Source organism: Saccopteryx bilineata, chromosome 12 (genome assembly GCF_036850765.1).
Source record: "Saccopteryx bilineata isolate mSacBil1 chromosome 12, mSacBil1_pri_phased_curated, whole genome shotgun sequence".
NCBI classification, from domain to species: Eukaryota; Metazoa; Chordata; class Mammalia; order Chiroptera; family Emballonuridae; genus Saccopteryx; species Saccopteryx bilineata.
In genome coordinates this window covers 3,908,685-3,930,077 of record NC_089501.1, presented here as the reverse complement: position 1 = coordinate 3,930,077, position 21,393 = coordinate 3,908,685, and the positions used below count along the sequence as shown (strand labels likewise).

General features: G+C 47.6%; 1 protein-coding gene across 1 annotated transcript; it reads right to left on the bottom strand.

Annotated features, from left to right (window-relative positions):
* Positions 1 to 768: 768 nt before the first annotated feature.
* Positions 769 to 21,189, bottom strand: NR2E1 (nuclear receptor subfamily 2 group E member 1). The gene is made up of 9 exons (XM_066248431.1): positions 20,473 to 21,189; positions 15,681 to 15,826; positions 11,650 to 11,737; positions 9,951 to 10,186; positions 8,497 to 8,643; positions 6,357 to 6,453; positions 5,820 to 5,969; positions 5,457 to 5,562; positions 769 to 1,639 (listed from the first exon to the last, which is right to left on the bottom strand). The coding sequence occupies exons 1-9, from the start codon at positions 20,495 to 20,497 to the stop codon at positions 1,477 to 1,479; spliced, it is 1,158 nt and encodes a 385-aa protein (XP_066104528.1). The 5' UTR covers positions 20,498 to 21,189; the 3' UTR covers positions 769 to 1,476.
* Between the last annotated feature and the right edge of the window lie 204 nt (positions 21,190 to 21,393).

Below are 21,393 nucleotides of genomic sequence, written 5' to 3'. Positions count from 1 at the left end.
AAAAGGAAATTGCCTTTGTAGTTCAGTTCTCTGGGCTGGAGTGCTCTGAGCTTCAGTTTCTATACCAGCTGCTGCCACCTTGTATCTGGTGGGTGAGAACCAGCCAGGGAAGGAGGTTAATGAATCAGGCAGAGTTCAAGCTCATTTAGATTCAATATATTTTTATTCTTTGTAAATACAATGAGTACAACCTTTTAATTTCACAAATCAGTTAATTCACTTTGTACAGAAAAGTTTTACTCAACCTATGATAGTCCAAGTGCTGAATATTTTTCCTCAGTGCTAGAACCTACTAAATAAAAATGTGAAAAGTACAGCAGCTATTTTAAAATGTTTGTTTCTACATTTCCATAAGTATAACTTCATACCAAAGGAGCAGCTTATAATATAGAATGGTGTGTGTGTACATGTGCACACATTCAAGGTTTTACTAGAAATCGGTTTTCTGAAAGGCATTGAAGAGTCTCGGGCTGTTAGCAGTGGGTCAATGGAGAAACCTTTTAGTGCTCATTTCCTTGAAAGTTCCCTTCGCCACCACGTCCGTGTTCGTTTCCTGTCTGATGTGACTCACTAAGACACCAGTGTGGGACCCTCATTGCCTTTGGTTTCAGCACTATTTTAATGGGACAGCAATCTGCCTCATTCTCACTCACCTCCACTTTATTTGGTTTTGCTGTTTTTATTCTTCCTCCCTCAACGTCGGTTCTTTTAGTAAAAGCTCTTCTGTTTTTGAGATGTTATCCAACCTGAAGTCCTAGTGATAGTTCCTTTTCTTGTCTTTTATTTTTTTCTGGTGAGAATTTTATTTTTGTCCACCAATTCCTTTGACAAGGTTGCCTGGCCTATGGTATATAAAAAGAAAAAAAAAAGGACGAAAGAAAGAGAAAGGAAAGGAAATAGAGAAAAAGCAAATCTCGCAGTATAAGCTACCTTTTATGTATTAACTCAGTTCTGAAGGCCACTTAATGATATATTCCAATAGAAGGGAAACTTCTGATAAAACCTTTGACTTAAACCTAACCATAGTTTTAAAAATAAATTCTCCATCACAAGACAGTTCTCAAGGCTGCTGCATAGTGTTATACTCAGAGCTATATTTGGTTACCCAACTTTATATGCTAAAAAGGAAAAGAAAGTTCTACTTGTGATTCAGCGCCTGACTGTTCAGACAGGTCTTCCAGGTGAGAGGCATGGCCTATGGCAACCCTCAGTCCGGTCCCTCCCATGGCATGGCAGCGGAGAGTTCTCTGCGCAGGCAGTCCTGCTACGTCCCCTTTCCTTCCGGGCTGCCCTACCCTAGGAAAGGCAGCAGGTCAAAGCTACTGGAACTGTTTTGTGTCAATGGACGCTTTTTCCTGAAGGTTCCACACCCCCTAGACATATGCTTCCTGAAGGGTTTGTTAGTTGAGGCTTGTTCTCCATGGGTAGATGTTCATCAGAGACTGTCCCATACTGAAAAGTGGGGACTGGAAGAGCTTAGATATCACTGGATTTGTACATGTCTGAAAGCAGTCTTGTAATTGGCACATTGCCGATGGTTTTTTTGAAAAACACTTCTTCTATGGTTGATGGGCTAATAGAACGTAAAGCTGGCAAAAGCAGCAGAAGTTTTCCAAAGCGACAGGGCTGAGTGGGATATCTGGAATAGGAGAAGCCATGAGAGCAAGGTCAGATTCATTACTACTGGGAATTAGTATCTTATACTTGAACATACAACCATCTCCTGCACACGTTTCTACTTGGGCCTCTTTAATAACACACTATCCCTGCAGCAGAGTCCCAGGCTGGTCCTACTGTCCTTGTTTTGCAGGTGGACTAATCCAGGCCTAGAGAACATAATTGGTGTCAAAATGCCATGGTGACTATCTCAGCATTAGCAAAGCAGTTGTATTTTGTTTGGACAGAAAGAAAAATAAGAAACATGGTACCAAGTTCCGGCTAAATAACAAACATAAGGCTGTGGGTGCAGCAGCTAGCGGTGATATCTGCCTCCTGGTTTTCAGCTCCTTCTTTTGCAAGGCAATTTTCCTCAACTAAAATGGATTCCTCTTCTAAGAAATTCTTTAAATTATTATTCAGGCATTACACTTAGTTTCAGGAATAATTCCATCCTTATTACACTGCAAATTAAAGACTAAGTTCTGTTGGGTGGCAGTGCCACCCAACTTTCATGTCAATGAAATTGACACATAATTAAAGATGTGAGAAATTGCTTAACAATTTCATCTCTTAATGTCCAACATACATCTGTGCTCAGATGTGCAAGTTCAAATTTCTACTGCCTTCAGATGCCTGTACGCCGCCTCCTCGTGGCAGCCCTGACACGTCTTCAGTCAATAGCCTGGGGTCAGGGACATACACTTCACAGGGAAGCCTCCCTCCACAGAAACAAACTGTCTAAAAGACTGAGGTCTGGGGTCACATACCTGTGAGTGAGCCAAGCTCAACCAATAGCCACAAGGTGCTAGAAACAGATTGATATAAAAATTCCTTCACAGGAGATAGCTGAGCACTGAGCTCAATTGCCCAATAACTCCACCCTACAAACAGGGTCCAGGGCAGCAACTTTCCCACTGGTCTTCCTGGCTTTGAGACATAGGGTCCCTCTCCTTAACCTGATATGAGTATGATAATTCACTCTGGGCCTCTGACTAGCTCGTTTGACACTTCCACTGCCCAACGTCATGAGCCCCGGTGGACGGGGATTACCCACCACATTTAACAACGTGGTAAGGATGCTTAAGCTTGAATCCCACCACTTGCTTTCCTTGCTAGAAGGATCTCCTTTGTTTCCTGGAACAAAGTCCCAAGACCCCACCACATCTCCCTTTCACCTTGGCCCCTCACTCTCTTCACTAGCTCTGCTTCCTTTCCCAGGATCAGGCAGAGGAAAGAACCAGCCCCGCAGCGAGTAGGACATGGCGGCTGTGTCCTAGATCCTGTCTGCAGATTGACCTAATGTGTCAGCAGGTTCCCCCGGTGAGAAACCACTGTGGGAAATGACTACTTAACAAAAAGATAGGTTTTGGAGAATCCATAGACAATTAACTCTTGCTTCTCTGTAAATAAATAATCCACTCACCTTCTCACCCACTTCTTTTATTCTCTAGTTAAGAAGGGGCTGGCTCATCAGTCAACAAGAATTGTCTATTACATATGAAGTATGGTATTACTGAGAAATAATAAGTGTTTTGTGTGTGTGTGTGTGTGTGTGTGTGTGTAGAGAGAGAGAGAGAGAGAGAGAAAGAGACATAGAGTGAGTGTGTGTCTTTACTCAAAATTATTATTTTAGACTAGCTATGCCCCTGGTTTCATCCATTAGCAAAAATAACTGGAAGTTTTCGCTCAGGTATAAATGTTGTGAGTCTGTCAGAGATCCACATATTTGATCTTCAACTATAACATATGCTTTGTATGCAACATCAGTTCCCAGCCTTCTCCTTATATCACACATAATCAGAGAAATAGCTTACAGAGCTGTGACAATGAGCTCAGTTTGCAAAGTTAACAATTAATGGACAATTAGTTCAATTTTCTATGTTAACTTTTATTTCAATCTCAAATTTTAATTTTCTAGACAGGAAAGTGCTAAAAGAGGATGTTCTCTGATTTGAAGGAGCTAAGAAATAAGGCATAGTCAGTTTTGTCACATGCATGAGTCTAGATCTTAATATTAAATTACAGCGGTAGCAGATACCATGAAACAAGAATTCCATGCTACAAAGATGGGCTCCTTCCAAGCGTCAATTCCTTGTTTACAGTGGGGGAGAAGTAGTACACCTGCTGTGTCTCTGTAGTAGCCCTTGGTTAATTTGTGGTTTAATTCTCTCAGGCTCTCTCACATTCTCTTCAGTCACCTGTCTGGCACCTCCTACAGCACCTTACCTGCCCCCCCCCTACTGGCTCCAGTGGGCACCCCTTCTCCCTGCCACTCGTGGACACCCACATGTGTGTTGGCTCCCCCACCAGCCACCCTTTCCAGATGTTCCCTCACTCTGCCTCCTCCACCTAGAATGTGTCTCTCCCACTCCCCACTTTGCTTTTCTCTCTTCTCCCGTCTGAGTGGGAGTAATACTTCTATCGGCTTCATACAACAGTAAGGGGCTGTGTCTTGTCCCTGGTGTCCCCCAACAGTCACCAGCTGCCCTGCATAGAGCCAGTACTCAGCGAAGGCTGGATGGCTTTAGGCGACCCCTGTGTTTTGGTCATTCGACCCCCGCCGGGGTCGCGACCCACAGGTTGAGAACCACTGCTTTAGTGGCTCTACATGTCGAAGGTCAGTTCTAATTTATAAATTAGTTTTTAGTGGGGAAATTCTGTACTCTGTCATTTTACAGTTTTGAACAAATATTCACTGCCTATTATATAAATACTGAGATTTAATGTGGATTTTACATTTTAAAAACATGGCATTTTAACTTGGAAAAACATATACACGTTGTACTATCACACAAAACAGTTTCAGTGATATTCCATGGACAGGGAACAATTTTATTCAATAGTATTCAAAAGAGGATTTGTAATAAAAAATAAAAATTTTAAAATAGGAGATCCTAGCAGAAGTGGTATTACTCCAAATGGATTCAGTTGACTCAGGGGCTCTCTGACCCCTCACATAAGGGAGGCATTAACAGCCTTTATTCATCTGATTTAGTTATTCCAGCACAGTGTTTGTGGTGATATTGAGATGATAGAGACAGGCTTCCATGGGCTTCCCTTTAAGACCAACCTAGAGAATAAACAAGAATAGCAACTCTATTCTAACCTTAGGTCCACCACAGCCCTAAAAAGTTTCCACAGCTCTTTAAAGCCTTGCTTTTTCCTTCTGAAAATGGAAACAGAAAGTCTATACCTCCTGGTGAACTTGCCTATTGGTGGGCCAAGAAGATTGCTGAAGCCCAAGTGGCTGAGAATTTCTACAAATAGACCAGAACAGCCATGGCCAATGGACCCTGCTTGGCCAGACATACCTGGAGGGTGCTGTGACTCCAAGTAATTCAACAGTGACCAATCAGCAGTTGTGGTGAGGGTAAAGATGGCCTCTCTAGAAAGTTCTCTGGTCCAGGTATTTGGGAATGGCATCCAAAGAAAAGCACTTGCCTTTTTTAAAGGATGATTTCATTACTCTCTACTATATCAACTATAACAGCCTTCATTTTTTATCTTTCCAACATTTGGGTCCATTCATACAAATATGTTCAACTATTTTGACAGATCAGCTTGTACAACGAGGTCAGCTGTAAGGCATCTGACAATTTAATTGATCATCTAATTTGATTTGCTCCTCTCACTCCCCCCCCCTTGTGACATAGGTGAGGACATAAATTCTAAGTAAATTAACTGGCTAGCAAAAGAATAATTAGTCACAATGTTTGAAATGGCTTATTACCCCCTGCTCACAAATTCACAATGGAATCAGTTTTCTTAAGGACATGTTCAAGGCAAACAAGAGTCACCTGGTATGAATGTAGCTGTTGAGAGTTAGCTGAGCCTCATCTTGAAGAGCTGCAATGGCAGCAGCATTCCGGAAACTTCTCAGTTCAGAACCACTGTGTGTAGGAACTAGAAATGAAGACCAGGAAACCATGATAGATAGCACAGGACGTGTAGATGGGGAAAGCGCCTCTCTGGGAGTGGAGAGCCAACAGGAGAACATACAGTGCCCACAGCTATCAAAATGGGACCAGACTATGAGTCTCAGCTCCCTTGAAAGCTATCACTTCTTTTTGTAATGCAGAATATCTGGACTTTGGAGTGGCTGAAATAGTGCAGTCGCATAACTGGGGAAGGAGAAGAGATAGGGGTTTGTGTTTGCTTACCAGCTTTGAAAGTGACAATGCATTTTAGACAGGCAAATTCAGTAGCATCTAACCGGAGTTGTCTAAACCGAGCCACCACCTCTTGCAAAGCCTGGATTTCAGATATGATCTTGTTCAGCTTCTGGGAATCTGTGTTGTCACCATTCATGCCTAGAATAAAAATATGGAATAAATGCTGTAATATGAAGGCATTTTCATAATTTAATATTGATTTTTGACAAAATCCTGCATATCAATAGCTATTCAATTGTCACTCTAAGATATCTGATTCCATGTAAACTGGCTATATTGTATGAAAGTTAATATAAAATCTTCTCTTGGATGATAACAAACACAGTAATTTGCATTTAAATAACAATGCAAGCAGTCATGAATACAACAAAACAACATTATTTGCATTTAAATATAGATTTATAAATGACAGGTATACTCTATTGTTCAGCAGGAATTTGTTATTCTTTACATGTTGTTCTTTTTTCAGTAATGTATTTTTATGGTAATTTCTACAACAAAGTCATTAAATTGTGCAATTCTTACCAGATACAGCCAGTAGAGTGTTAGCATCAACCGGAATGGCCCATTGTGCTATTCCTAGAACAAACAGTTCTCTCCAAGCATCTTCCAAAAGCATCAGCTGTCATACAATAGACGTATAATATAATATAGTGTGTAATTTATAAATTTATAAATAATTTCAGTATGTAAATTTCCATTATTTTAAAAAGTGTTTTAAATGCCTGTCTTGGTAATTTTTCCTCTGAATATTCTAGCTTTTCCTTGTTTTCCTTTTTGAAAAGGTGCCTATAGATAAGCTCATGCATTTAAGAGTCAGCCATTCTAATCTCCCAAATTTGATTCCCTTGGGAGAGGGTTTACCCTTCTGGTCCTCCCATACATTTATTCCTGACCACATAGAAACTCCTCCCAGAGACCCAGGATCAATGAAATGCCACCAGCAGCTCAGCAGGTGGGTTCCCCTCATAAAATGCTGCTATTATCAGGGTTGAGGGTTCCAGACTGAGCTTGCCCATCTGGACCCCCATCTTCCTGGTTGGTGTAGGGGGCTGGGCTGGGAGAGGGAGAGAGAAAGAGATATATATCACTAATTCCCAAGAGGCATGCAGGGAAATCAGGGTGTAATTATGTTAATTGGGTTTTGCTGAGTTTACCTCCTCTCACTGCCTGATTTTTCTGAGACTCATAAGTGGACAGCATCAAGGTGCTTGTCATTTTCATTCTAATAAAATGGGCTACTGAATATTTAAAATGAAAATATGGCTCCTTTTCCAAATGAGTATATTGGATTCTACTTAACTGAAGTTTGCTAGGGCTGAGTGGCATACAATAAATAAATTTTGTTTGAATTAAAGAGTCTACAAATACTTGTTTTGAGAAAAAAATGGCCAATTTCAAACACACACACACACACACACACAGCAAATGGTTACACCCATCCAGTAAACCTGGTCAAAGATAGAACCTAACCATCTTGAAAAATATGGTTTTAAAAAACAATCTATAAAAATCTAGCCGATTCTGGATGACTATGTGAAAGGATTTCCTTTTGGAAGCTAAGAGCTAAACTATAGAGGCTTGTAACCAAAATCAAAAGGTTTGATTCTCAAAATGCTTTATTTTTAGTTTTACTACATTAAGTACAAATAAAGAATAATTTTTAAATGCAAGGTAAACAGTATCTAATTCTGGCCACGTGTGAAAGTCCAGGTCATGAAAAAAAGAACATTCCATGCTAGGAGATTAGATGTTTTTAGCACGTTGCCAGGTCTCTCTGTAGGAAACAGTACTTCATATTAAGGGGCACCATTATGCTTTAATTAGGTATAAAATGAATTAAAGAAATAAATCCTTTGCTTTCAGAAGTACTTATTAGCCTTTTGGGAAATTTGTCATTAAGTCCCATGAATGTACTAGTAACAGCCAGTGATTGTGAACACTGCATTTTCTTCCATTCCCTTAAGTTTAGAAAAATTCTGGCAGAGGCCACTTCTGATGCTCTTAACAACAAAATTTCTAGGTTTTGGTACAATGCAGTTTTTAGCAGCACAAACTTTTACTGCCTCAGAATGTCATTTACAACCACAGAATTATGCACCATATCTATTTGTTAACAAAATCTCTGAAAGCACTTAAAGCATCAAGGGAGAACTTAGCTTGTAGGACATGTGCAATATACCCTTCAATCCTACATGCTGATAAATTAGTGGCCAAAACTGTAACACACTGGAAGATAGAAAGCTGTGAATATAGAATAATGAGACTAGTTCCAAAAATCTTACAGTTGAATACTCTATTTCTCTCAATTCTGATGTTCTCAAGGAAGCATTGTTTTATTAACAATTTTAAATATCATTAGAAATTTGTGATTAAATTTGATGTTTCAATTAAACTAAAAGAAAATAATATTCTTGTCTCTTTTTCATAGACTAGATCCAACTTTCCTGAAATAACCTAATTACATTTCTTAGTAAGGATTCCATAGCTAGATATTTGGAACCTATAGAAAGATGCTAATAAAAAATTTCTTCATCGCTATTAAGAACTAACTGATGCCTGATTTTGGTAATTTATTCAGGTAATCTGCAGTTTTATAAGGCTGACTCCTATTGCTTCTTCCCAACTTTCTTTCCTCATGACCTCAGAGCCCCCTTGGTCATACCTGGTCTTGCAAAGACAGGGTGGAGAAAGCAGGTACACTCTTAGCCCACTTGATGCTCATAAACAGAAGCCTGGCAGCTGATTCACACACTGACTCTGTAGCCACTTCATAGAGATACATTGGGGTCCCATTCACTTCATGGGGGTACTGGGTGGGGAAGAAACAGACACCAGGGAGTGAGGAAACCACAGCTTTGCAAGAAGAGCCAGCTTTTAAATTTTTTTCACTTAGAACAGGGAAAGAGATAGAAACTTGGGTGTTCTGCTTAAATGGGCAGTTGCCACAGGAGGATAAAAACCAGACATCTCTATCTATAGATTTGGGGAAATTGTTGGGAGAGACCCATTTCCACTCTTTGTGAGCCTGTTCCTTCCAGAGGGGCATCTAGCTTTTCTATCCCCTGTAGCAAATTTTCTTTGAGCTGAGCCAAGTGCTAGGCCTGCTTCCCAATTTAGACAAGAGCTGCTTGCATTTGTGTAAATAAAAATAGATGTGAAAAAAGTATAAATTAATAGGCATCCCAAACACAAATATGCATATGAGTATTTTTAGAAAGGATTAGTATATTATGGAAATATTTTAATTAGACATCTTAATCATTCACAGAGCATCCCCATTCATAACTGACAACATATTCATAACACTACTTTCCCAAGCTTATTATACATATCAAGGGTAAGGAAGCAATATTAAATATTGTGCATGCATGTGTGCCCAGGTGTTCGGCTTCCCTGCCGTGTGGGGCTGCAGCTGGCCCTCTGGGAGAGAGATCCAGAGCCCTTCCTGGCCCTGAGTGGGGGCTCTGGGTAAGCACCAGCTGGAAGCCTGAGGGGTAGTCCCTAGGTGGCAGCCTTTGAGATGGTTCTGGCTGTGGGCCTTCAGTAGAGGCTTCATCCTGGTGTCAGTCCATGTGGCTCAGAAGAGAGTGAGGGGAGAGTGGGAAATAAAGCTAGATTCCTCAAGCCGCCTGGACTGGGTGAGTGCCAAATTCCCCTCTTACCCGTTAGGGACCCACAGTTTTGCCCAAGATAATAAACCCCTCAGATTTGCAACTCGGGGGCTTTTCTGCCAGCTTTGGAAGCAACTCCTTCCTTCTCACAACCAGCGTCTGCTCTTCCGGCCTCCAGGACGCGCCTAGGCGCCCTCTCGGGTCAGACAGGGCTCCAGGCCAGGGCGCTTTCCAAAGGCGCAGGCCCCCTCCCTGGCCCAGCATCCACCTTGTGACAGGGGTTCCCTGGAGAACGGGCCCTGAAGTCCCCATCTGTGGCAGCTGAGAGAGTGACTTGACTGCCTGCTACAGTTTGCGCAACCTCGGCTCAGCGGGGAAGAGCCCAGGAGCCAGTGCCCCGCGAAGTCTTCCCATCTCGTGCTTGAGCCCGTCCCAGCTGAGAAGGGACGGGCGCCGGTGCCCCCTCCTCCCTCGCGCGGCGCGGGGCCCCGGCCGGGCCGCTGACCTTGGGTGTGGGCTGCGCCAGGCTCACGAGGGTCTGCCGCTCGGGGGTGGCGGCCACGGCGGCCAGCTCCAGGCCATGCGGCTCCAGCTGCGTGACCGCCGTGAAGAAGGCCGGCGCGGGCAGCGCGGCCGAGGGGAAGTGCGCGACCGCCCCGTTCTCCTCCTTGTGTCCGCGGAAGTAGAGGGCCACCTGCTTGCGGATGGTGGACGTCCGAGGTCCCCGCTCGTGCTGCACGGCTGCGGACACAGACACACGCCGGGGGTCAGAGTCTCAGCGACGCTCGGCCGCGGCTGTGCTGCGGGGCCACGCGCCACGCGCCACGTCGGAGCAGGCGAGGTCGCCCGGGAGGGGACAGGACAGGGGCAGTGGGAGCCCAGGCCTCTGCGGGCGTCCGGCGGCCCCGCTGTCTGCGGCAGGGAGCCCGGCACCAGGTCACGGTGATGACCTGCCTCAGCAGGACCAAGCGTGGCCTCTGTCCCTCCGGGTCTCCTCCCCACGCGGTGGGGGTCTCGAGGCACCCCAAGGACCCTCTGGGAGGAAGGAGCTAGGTGCCCTGGTCCGCGACCAAGAGAGAGAGGGAGGACTACCCCGTCTGCACAGACCTTTCCCCGCTTGGCCGAAGGACGGGTCCCGCCACACCCACCTCCGCCCTCGGGGGCCGCCGGAGAAAGGGACCTGAGCCCAGGGACCCGGGGGGAAGGGACAAGGGAGAGCCCGCCTCGGAGTGCGCAGGAGGAAGGCAGGCGAGATGTGACAATTACCACCAACACTTTAAACAAATTAATTCAGGGCAATCTTCTGCTCACCTAGCTTGACAACTTGTCAACACACAAGTTCAGTTGGTTGGATGCTCCCTCCTGCTTCCTGTGCCTGAGAGGAAAGTGCTCTTCCCAAGAGGCGCTGTGCCTCCGGGAGCCGCCACCTGGGCGCCACCGCCAGCCCTCGTGCTGAGGCCCTGGCTCTCTCCCGGCCACTGCCCGCCCCCACCTGGCCCCGCGCGGAGCTGGGCGCCCTCGGCAGGCCACTAGCCAGCATCCACAAGTCCTAGTACTTGCTGCACGTGTTTAAGAGCTTTCCGGGTGTTGGGTGTCCGAGGCATCTACAGGCATCACCCAACCTTCTCTGTAGAACCGAGAGAATGCCCTGGAAAAGCCCAGATCACCACAACGGAGGTCCCTATTTTGGAATCTTGTTGAATTCCAAACAGGGTAGAGAAAATTCCTGTCTCTACCCCCCACCCCCACACCGCGTTTTCTAGTGTCCCCACGATCTTCTCTTCCCCAAAGACTATCCAGACCACGAGATCTTGCAGGAGGCTAACGAGCTTGGAGGTGGCCACAAAAAGTTGTAAACGGAGGGAGCGAAATGAGGAATTAAAATACGAGGCAGGAAATATAGCATGTGTCCCAGCAGAGTGGGGTCCCCTAGAACGCTGCCTTGTTGGGGGTGATTGTGGAGCACAGGTTTCCTTTGTGGGCTTGGGCCTTGCCTTAGGGAGTTCTAGGAGCTGGGGGAGGGGGCTGGCTTGTGCTGAGAGATTAGGAACCATACGACTGAAAGCCTGAGGCCAATTCCCAGCATCTAGTAAGAAGTGCTCCGGAGATGGTTTGCATGCACAGGAAGGAGTGCTATGTATTTTCTGTACATGTAATTTACTTATTAATTAATGTTAGAAGAGCAAAAGAGATGTACTGATTACCATCTTTGTTCATGTTGACTTCCAAACACTTCTTGAGCCGACATGCCCTGCACTGGTTTCTGTGCGTCTTGTCCACAGGGCAGCCTCCCTGAAACAGAGAGCATGATGTCAGCGCCCCCCCCCCCCCAGGCCTTCAGTCGGGCAAAGCCGGCCCTGGGTGGGGGAAGATGGTGGGGAGGAGGTAACAGACCCCTCCACCTACACCTAGGTCAGCGAAGTGAGGTCCTTGGGCACCAGCAGGGCACATAAAGAAAGGGCTGGGGTTCTGGGGCTACTTTATGAAGACCAGCCCATGACCCAATGAAAGTGGACACGGAGGAAAAGCCTTCCCCAAGCAAGTGAAGGGTCATAGCCCCTGGTTTGCCAGACTCTGCAGTGCTTGGAAGAGAAGCTCCTGAGGGGAACTTCCTCCAGTGGAGAAGGTGGTGAAGCTGGGGAGAGAATTTTTCAGTACCAAAGACAGCACCTTGGCCTCCTAGGAGACCTCAATGTTCTTTTAAAGAGCAGGCTTGCCTGGAAGGATCCCTGCCATGACCCCTCCCGCCAGCTGTCTTTCTGCTGTGGGTCTTAGTCTACCTCTCTCTGTCACTTTCTGGGTAAGCACATTTATTTGTCAGATAAATCTCTCCCATGTATTCTTTACTCTTTTCTCTCTTTCTTTCTTTCTTTCTTTCTTTCTTTCTTTCTTTCTTTCTTTCTTTCTTTCTTCGACAAAGACAGAGAAAGAGAGTCAGAGAGATGGATAGATAGGGACAGACAAGAAGGAAGAGAGATGAGAAGAATCAATTCTTCGTTGCAGCACCTTAGTTGTTCATTGATTGCTTTCTCATATGTGCCTTGACTGGGGGGTTACAGCAGACCGAGTGACCCCTTGCTCAAGTCAGCGAACTTGGGCTCAAGGTGGTGAGCCTTGCTCAAACCAGATGAGCCCACACTCAAACTGGCGACCTCGGAGTTTTGAACCTGGGTCCTCCAAGTCCCAGTCCAATGCTCTATTCACTGCACCACCACCTGGTCAGGCTACTCTTGAGTTTTCTCATGCTTGCCTTTGCACTGAAAGTCATTCTTGTAACCAGCAGAGTGAAAGTTGTCTTAAAGCTGAGTTGCAGCCGAAACATGGACACACAACCATTCCTAGAAGTTGAGGCAGGAGCCAGCATGGTAAGAAGGACAGGGCCTACTGAGGAAAAGGAGGGGAGGGAAGAGCCCAAGGCCTGAGCAAAATCTAGAAAAGCCCACCATGTAAATATGATCAGGAAGATAATGTGATAAACTGTCCAACAAAATGATACATGGGCTGAGAATATTAGCATGATAACTAAAAAATGAGGCAATTGTTTCCATAGAAATATTTACCGGAGACACATGAGAAAATAAATATTTTACCTAATGTAATTTTATAGGGAAATGTTGGCCATGAAAGGAAGAAATTTACAGAGAAGGTTTCTTATGAAACTCATTCAGTGTTAGGTGTTTTTACTGAGGAAACACAAACAGATACATAAAGAATTATATCTACAGCCTGACTAGGTGGTGGCGCAGTGGATAGAGCATCGGACTGGGAAGCAGAGGACCCAGGTTCGAGACCCCGAGGTCGCCAGCTTGAGCGTTGGCTCATCTGGTTTGAGCAAGAGCCCACCAGCTTGAACCCAATGTCACTGGCTCCAGCAAGGGGTTGCTCGGTCTGCTGGAGGCCCACGGTCAAGGCACATATGAGAGAGCAATCAATTAACAGCTAAGGTGTTGCAATGCGCAATGAAAAACTAATGATTGATGCTTCTCATCTCTCTCCGTTCCTGTCTGTCTGTCCCTGTCTATCCCTCTCTCTGACTCACTCTCTGTCTCTGTAAAAAATAAATAAATTAATTAAAAAAAAAAAAAGAATTATATCTACATATATACTTTGTACACAGAAAATGCATGAGTTTGGTCTCTTGTGCTCATATGAATTGCTACTGTTAGATTTGCAATAGCAGAAAGTAAATGTATTTTTATTTGGCTTCATACTATCAAAGTTTTATATACACTGAAGTTGGAGTAAGTACATTTTCTAAAATATCCCTTAGAAAAAAATTACACTTAGAAGACACAGTTTTCTGTGTCTTGCCTCTGATTAAAATGTTGATTTATTTAAATAAAGATAGGACAGGGGTTCTTAATAATTTCTAAATGTCCTAATCACTGTTAATAATAAGTTGGAATATTATTTACCCAATGTTAAAAGAAAAGAAAAGAAATAATTTTTGGTTCCTAAGTGAGTTATTTAGAATATCTTTGCTGGCCAGTGTAATAGTTCAATGTAAAGAGGCTTAAAAAAACTCATTATTAACTGTAATCATATGTCTATCATTAAATTTATTTACCTAGTATTGTGATAAACATGTTAATACAAAATGGAAGCCTTCATTAGTTTTTAAGAGTTTCTTCAAATCAGATCATATGTATATAAATATCTGGAGCCAAAGAGAAAAATGAGTGTCTCTGCTTGGTCCATTTATTCTCTTTGCAAGGAGAGGACCACCAAGCCTGATGAGTCTATTATCCTTCCTTTACAAATACTTGGACTGACTTCAATATGGATTGATAGCAACCCCTTTGAAAATAGCAAGCATAACATCTGAGATTTTGATTCCCCAATTCTATGCCTTGCAGAAAAAGTAAGATAGTTTAAATAGAAGCCTGCATAAATCTGACAACTCACAGTAGCCTCATATTCCTGGGAGCAATTGGGATACAGTCTTATGTGTGTATAATGTGATGTGTCCATATGGTGAAGCTAGAAACCGATACAGAGCTGTGAACCTAATTAAACAACTAACAGGACTGGAGAGTTCCAAATAACTTATCCAAATGCATATGTTTACTTGTTTTTGTTGATAATCCAAATCTATCAGAAACTGATATAAGCAGACATGGCTTAAGAAAAACAATAATTCACTATAACCAAACAATATATGTGGATGTATATATGTGTATCATATGTATACCTATACATTAATTAGGGAAAATGTTTTACTATTTTGGTTACCAAAGGATGACTTCTATCACACTCTCCAAGATCCTCTTGGGAGTCAAGGTGGTGATTCCGTGCTGAGGGTCTGGGTGTCTGGCTAAGAAGGCAGAGTGTGGGACCAAAAGGCTGATCCCCTCGGTGGAAATAAGCCTATCACTGAGCTGGAAAATGAGTCAGGGGATTCTATTTACTCTTTCTGGAAGTTTTGGCTCATACTCAGCTCGTTCCCTGACTCCTCTGTTTCTGTGAGACAGAGCTGCCTGCCCAAGACCAAAACACAACCAACCAGGCAGATCTTCTAAGCAGAGAAAGAGGAGATGTGGGACCTGGAAGAAGGTCCCAGCTACTCCTTCCTTGGGAATCTTCTCTTCCCGCTCACTCTGCCCTTCTCCAATAACACTCAGCTAGATTCAGAACAGCCCTACCTCTCCGAGGTTGAAAGGGCACAGCCCCTCACAGAGCACGTCCTCTCTGTTCCAGTGGCTAACACTACTGTGAGTTCCAACCTCTACTAGGATGCCCTGTGCCTCTTACTTCTGCCCCAGTGCGGCGGCCTGGGCACTGCGCTGTAGGACTGAGGGTGCGGTGGGCAGACAGCACAACATCACCCTTTCTCCTGCTTACACTTGAGGTTTAGATTCTTAAGTCCCTTAGGTCCCCTGGGTTGGCTTTATAGCCACTGGGTGTGGGCCTTACCCAGTGTCAAAATCTGTCAGAGGATCAAAAGTGTGAGTGAGGGGGGGGGGGACACGCTGAGATTTCAGACTTCCTACTGCGAACTCATCTGTCGCCCCTTACCTCCTTACCTCCCCTCTTCCTCTGTCCCCCCTCGGCCCCCCCTGGCCCCCCCTCCCGCCCAAGGAAGAGGGCCTCTGAGAGTTTAGTCAGTAGAGAGAAAGGCAGAGGTCAAGGTCTGGTCTCTCCTGAGCAGCTTGGAATCTCCGAGGAGTCATTGGTCACAAACAAAAGCCGGGGAGGCCGCCAAGGGGAGCTGGGCAGTGCAGCCTGGCCCAAGTACCTGGTTTCCAGATTTGCAGACATACGTCCTATTCCTTCGGATGCTCCGTTTGAAAAAACCCGAGCAGCCGTCGCAGGCGTAGACCCCATAGTGTTTCCCCGAGCTGCGGTCGCCACACACTTTACAGGGGATATCTAAAATGCGGCCTGAAATCGCAGAAAAGACAGGGAAAAGGGGGGTGGGGGAGGGCGAGAAGGAAAGGAGGGCGGAGGACAGGGAGGAAAGGGTAGAGGGAGAGAGAGATGCTAAGCAATCTGACCTCTGAAGGGATTAGCACCAAGGCTGCGGTAAAAGCAAATAATGAAGTGATTTTATAGCCAAACTTTTTTCCTTGAGCAAGTGTCAGTTTCCTACAATGAGCATTACTCATGCACCGCTACATGTATTTGGGTCTCCTCTAATCGCCAGACCCATTTTGGAATAAAAGATTACAGCAGGCGAGGCGGCAGCTCGGCCCGCCGCTGCCTTCCTGCTCGGCGGAAAGTTGGGCAGCTCCCTCCCCCGCTCCTGCATTTAACAGAGAAAAGTTGTTAGTGAGCGCGCGAGGAGACAAACTTGAAATCTAAAAGGAAAAGGAAGAAAAACAAACATGGCTGAAACCAGGGATGGCAGCTGGAAGGCAATCGAGGTTTATCTGAGCTACTGGGCTGTTGTTATTATCAGGATTATTATTATTGTCATGCTAATACTAGGATTATTAGTGATACTAAGGGTAGTGGTAATTGCCCAACTTTCGCTTTACCTATTTTCAAAAATGCTTGATGGAACGCTTTTGAGAAATTATTTTTTTCAGAAAAAAAAAATTTTCTCCCCAAAGTAACTAGCATTGGGCTAGACAAGTCAGAGGACAGTGGGGAGTGTGATTACCTGGTAGGTTCGCACCGGACAGAACCTCTCTCCTTTCATTCCCCAACTTTTTCCTTAAAGACTTGCCCCCTTCCACTGGGTCTTCTATGGGTCTCTTCCTACTTGTTTTCCGCGGTTGTCCGAGGCTAATGTTTTAAAGGATTTGACTGTACTCTCTGTCCCCCCCCCCCCCACATACACACACATTGGTTTCCACTGTCGCCAGATTTAAGCGAACTTTCCCTGAAATCGCCTCAAGCCCGGGGTGGCCTTGGACCCTGAAGGAATGAAAGGGAGGGAATCATATTCGAAGATTCTGTAGGGAGAGAACTATTTTTCTCTATGAATAAAGAAGAGTCCCACCAGCCTGAAGTGGTTTATAGAGACTTAGAAAGCCTTCCTCCCACAGAGAATTAAATAAAGTGTTAACTTAATTAACACTTTAATAATAATGGTCATTAATAATAATTAACTTCTTAACATTTAATTTTCCTCCCGTTACCAACTCGGAGGCCGCCAGTCTAGACCCTGTGGCCTCACTCTTGGGTGAAAGTTGACAGCTGCCCCCCCCCCCCACACACACACACAAGCGTTCAGGCTGGGGTGAAAAGGGTCAGGGGAGAGAATGACTGGGCAAGGGCAGTAGAGGTGGCAAGGGCGCAGCGTGGGGACAGCCCTTGAGAATTTGGAGGTGGGAACTTGCTGGTGGATTCGGAGGCGTCTGGGCGGGCGAACCACGGTGCGGTAACCTTGGAGAAATGGCGGCTGGAGACCAGGCTGGAGGGGGTGGGGCGGACGCGGGTGGGAGGGAGTTCGGTAACCACCAGGCTCGGCGGGGGTAATTACCACCCAGCCGAAGCACCTGCCTATAGAGCCACCAGTGACCCGTCAAAAAGAGTAGCATGGGAATTCGTAGGGCGACAAAAGCTGGCTGGGGATGCGCGCCGCGCAGCGACCACTGTCTGGGCGCCCCTTCTCCTGCAGGGTGGGAGGAGAGGTTGTGTGGGAGGAGGGGCTGGAGAGAGCGGGGGAGCCACGGCGGGTCTTGTCCCTCACCCCCTAGGGCCTGTCACTGTGCCCAAGGGAACTCACGGCCACCCAGCAGGCCGGGCGGGATTCGCGCACTACTGCACCGCCCTCACTTCGGAGGCAGTAAATTTGGTTTCCAAAATTTGCAACCATCCTTTCATGCATAACACACACCCTCTGCCCGAGCTGGGTCCGCACGTGGAGGTCCATCGCCTCAGTTGTCCTCCTCTTCCCTTCGGCACTTTCGACCGTGCCGAGATGAGCGCGCAGAAGGAGCAGTGGTGGCGTTTCTTTTTCCGGTTTCCCATCTAGACCGGAGGACAGGGACACTCTCTCTAGAGAACCGCGAGGGGATGGAGGAAGAAGGACCCAGCCCCCGCGGGCGGGGCTCTTTGAACTTCATCCCCCGGGGCCGCGAGGCTGCAGGTCGGCCCTGCCTCTGGGTAGACCAGGGCAGATTAGACCGGCCACAGCCGGGGGGGGGGGGGGGGGGCGCAGAAGAAAGGGAAGCAACAATCCCAGGGCCTAGCGGGTCTGCGCCTCTGAGTCCGCTGCCCAGCCACGTTAAGGTGACTTGGGGTCACGAGACAAACTGGTTGACCTCGTTGCAAAGCTCCTCATTTAACAAACCAAGCGAGTTCCGACGTGAGGCGAGCAGGAGTTTTCTGAAGCTGGAAAACCGTTCTTAACTTCCCTCGCCAGGGGGTCCCCTCGGGGCTTTTTGTGTGTCATAATTGCCTAAAGATATATGGCAGCTTCGATTACTGTAATTACCATCAGAGGCTGTTGAAAGAAGTTAGTCTGGGCTGCAGGGGTGACTGGCCGGGGTCTTGTTACCACCCAGGCGGGGCTCCCGGTTGACAGCCCTCTGCTCTCCAGCAGCGCGAGGCCGGGCGAGGCGGGGGCTGCAGACCTCGCGGCCCGGATCGGCCCTGACCTGGCCCGCTGCGCGCCGACCTCCCCGCTGACCAGGGCCGGTGGCCCGCGGGTTTCGGGCAGGGCTGCCGCCACCGCTCTGGGAGGGCCGGGCGGCTGCGGCGCCTCGGGCGAGGATTTCTGTCCTTCGAGCCTCAGAACCCTTAGCAGCGGCGGCTGGACCGGCGCAGGGGCTCAGGCTTCCGAGGCCAAACTCAGATTCTTGGGAAGTTGGAAAGCTCCAAAGTTTCCCCGATGCATCATTGCCGTTTTTCTAAAAGCTCGGAGGGTCCTCCGCGCCCCAGTCCTCAGCACGCGGGCTGGCCCCCAGTGAACCGGCTTCGTACCCCCCCCTCTTCTCGCTTCTAAGGCCTCACCTTTCACGCGCCCCCCTCCAACTTGGCAGTTCTGCACCCCAAGTGGGTGCAAGAGTCCGAGACTCTTTACTTCCAGGGAAGGAGGCGAGGGGGCTTGTCACAGAGCGAGGGAACAGGAGATCTGCCAAGCTTGGGTTTTTGCAATGAGGCTCGGAATGCAACAGGAAAGATTTCTTAGTGCGCCTCCTGGGAAAGACCTTCGCGAGCATTAGTGTGGGCCACAAAAAGCAAGCTGTTCTCTCCCCCCAGAGTCGAACCGCCAGGCCAGCGTAGGCCCGAAGCTAGAAACGCCAGTCCTCCTCAAGTGCCGGCTATGTTGTGGGCCGCTTTTAAGGTTCCTTCTCTCTTCCCTCTGCCTAGATCTAAATATTTCTTCTTTTCTCTTTTAGTTCACATTCATTTTACTCTAAGTTTTAAAGTGGCAGCACCCAAACCAAAACAATCAGACAAAGTGAAAACACAACCCACATTTTTTTTTTCTGGGAGAGGGGAAGCAGAATTGCCTCTCATTGAAGTGGGATTTTACTATCAGTTCTCAGGAGTGTCTCAGACTCGGCCAACTCTCAGACTCAAGACAATGAAGGCGAGGAAGGGGAGGAGGGTGTCTTGAGGAAAGCACAAGTCGCCAAAAATGCTACAGGTGAAAACAGCCATGGCGCAGAACTCCGGGGCCGGGGGCTGCAGCAGCGGCCAGCCCCAGCCGTGTACCCTGGAAACGGCAGCTTCATGCCGCCGAAAGGCGGGAACTGAAATGCCCCCAAGGATCCGAGCATTGCAGCCGAATCCGCCCAACGCCGGCTTGGGCCTGCACGTCCTCGGTTCCTCCAACTCGGTGCACGCCAAGGCCCTCGCACGTCCCCTTAGCCCGGCACCGGGACGTCTAGGGGCGCCTGGAGCTAGCTCAGCCTCGGCTCGGCGTGCCGAGGGACATTGCTAGCTAAGCAAGTTCGAAGGAGAGAAGCGCGCGAAAGGAACAGGCCGGACGGGCCTGCTTCTGCCGAACTCACGCTCTAAAAGTCCTTGGGATTAGCGATTTGGTTCTCTCTTTGCTACAGCGGTTCGCCATACTTTAAATTCCCCAGTTATGACCTACTCGGATTTAGGATTAAGGAAAATGTGACTTTTTAAATTGTTTCTGCTTCCCAGTTTGCAGGATTATTTGAAATAGCTAGAAACGGGGTGCAAAGCATTCCATTCAAAATCCGCTTTTCGCAGAGTGGCTTCTGCGTGCCGGAGCTCGAAGTTCTGAGCGAGCGTGTTATTGTGCCGCCGCCTGGAGCTGCGGCCTAGCTCCCGCCCCCAACGCCCCCTCCTCCCGCACCTGGCGGCGCAGTGGAGGGAACTCCCGGGACTGGTGGGCTGGCCGCATGGGTCACCACCTTCTCACCTTATCAGAAAGAGGGGGAAATAAGAGATTCAGAGTTAACGAAATTGCTCTTCCCTCACCACAAAACGCTCTGATTCACAGTCTGCAAAGAGCTGGACCAAGGCACACACACTAATGGAATAGCTCTCCCGGGTTCTGAGCCGCTGCGCTCCCGGCAGGACGTCCCAGACCTGCCCGCCCGCCCTCCCGCCGGCCCGGCTGCGCAACTGAACTCCGCGGCGGCCCCAAAGGTACCCACTTGTTGATCCGGCCGGCTTGCTCATGCTGGCGGTCCCGGGGCGGAGCGGTGGGTGGGCGCTGCTCGAGTCCCGGCCGACAGCGCCCGCCTCGCCGCCGGGTTCCACTGCTCTCCAGCCGCCCTCCAGCCTGTGAGGCTCCGGGGTCGGACAGGTGGGTGTCGGTCGCGCGCTGCGCTGCTTCCCAGGGGCTCAGAATTCGTTCCACAGTGAAAATGTAAACATCCTTAAGTTTCTTCCCGGATCTTGCAAAACCGCAGCTGCTGGGAATGTTGCTTTAATACGGACAAACGTATGGACAGACAAATGGAGAGACGGACAGGCAGATCGAAGAAGAAAGAACAAGAAAGGGGTTTTGAAGGACAGAGATGGAGACACGAAAATGGTCTTTCTACGGAGCAAAAAGGGCAAAATCACTCTCTTTCCCCATTTCTGTTTCTCAGTCTTCAATTTCTCCTTCTACATTAGGCATGCAGAGTGTGAGCGGATTTCTACAGACCGCTGGTCTTACAAGGAAAGAAGGAAAACACAACTGCAGTCTCGGGCAAATGGGCTCGGCGCTGCCCAAACCCGAGCGCCTAATGGGAAAACTAGATTGCTGGGAAGTCTTCCGAAGGAGCAGGCGGCCAGGTCCTGGTTTCCGGGGAAAGCCGCGCTCGCAGCGGCGTAGGGTCCCCGAAGTTCATTAACCCGTGACTTTGTGCCTGTCGCTGCGGGCTGGGTGCCCTGTAATATCTCCTCCAGAAGCGCTCTGACAGGCAGCCGTGGGGAGGGGAATAGGGCGTCCCTGGCCCACTTAGCTTTTCCCCCAACTCCTGGAGGGGTCTGACGTCAGCCATGTGCGGGGAGGAGATGGGAAGAGGGAGGGGGTTAAATGCTAATGATATTAATGAACCTCCAAGCGGCTCCCAAAGAAAATGCAG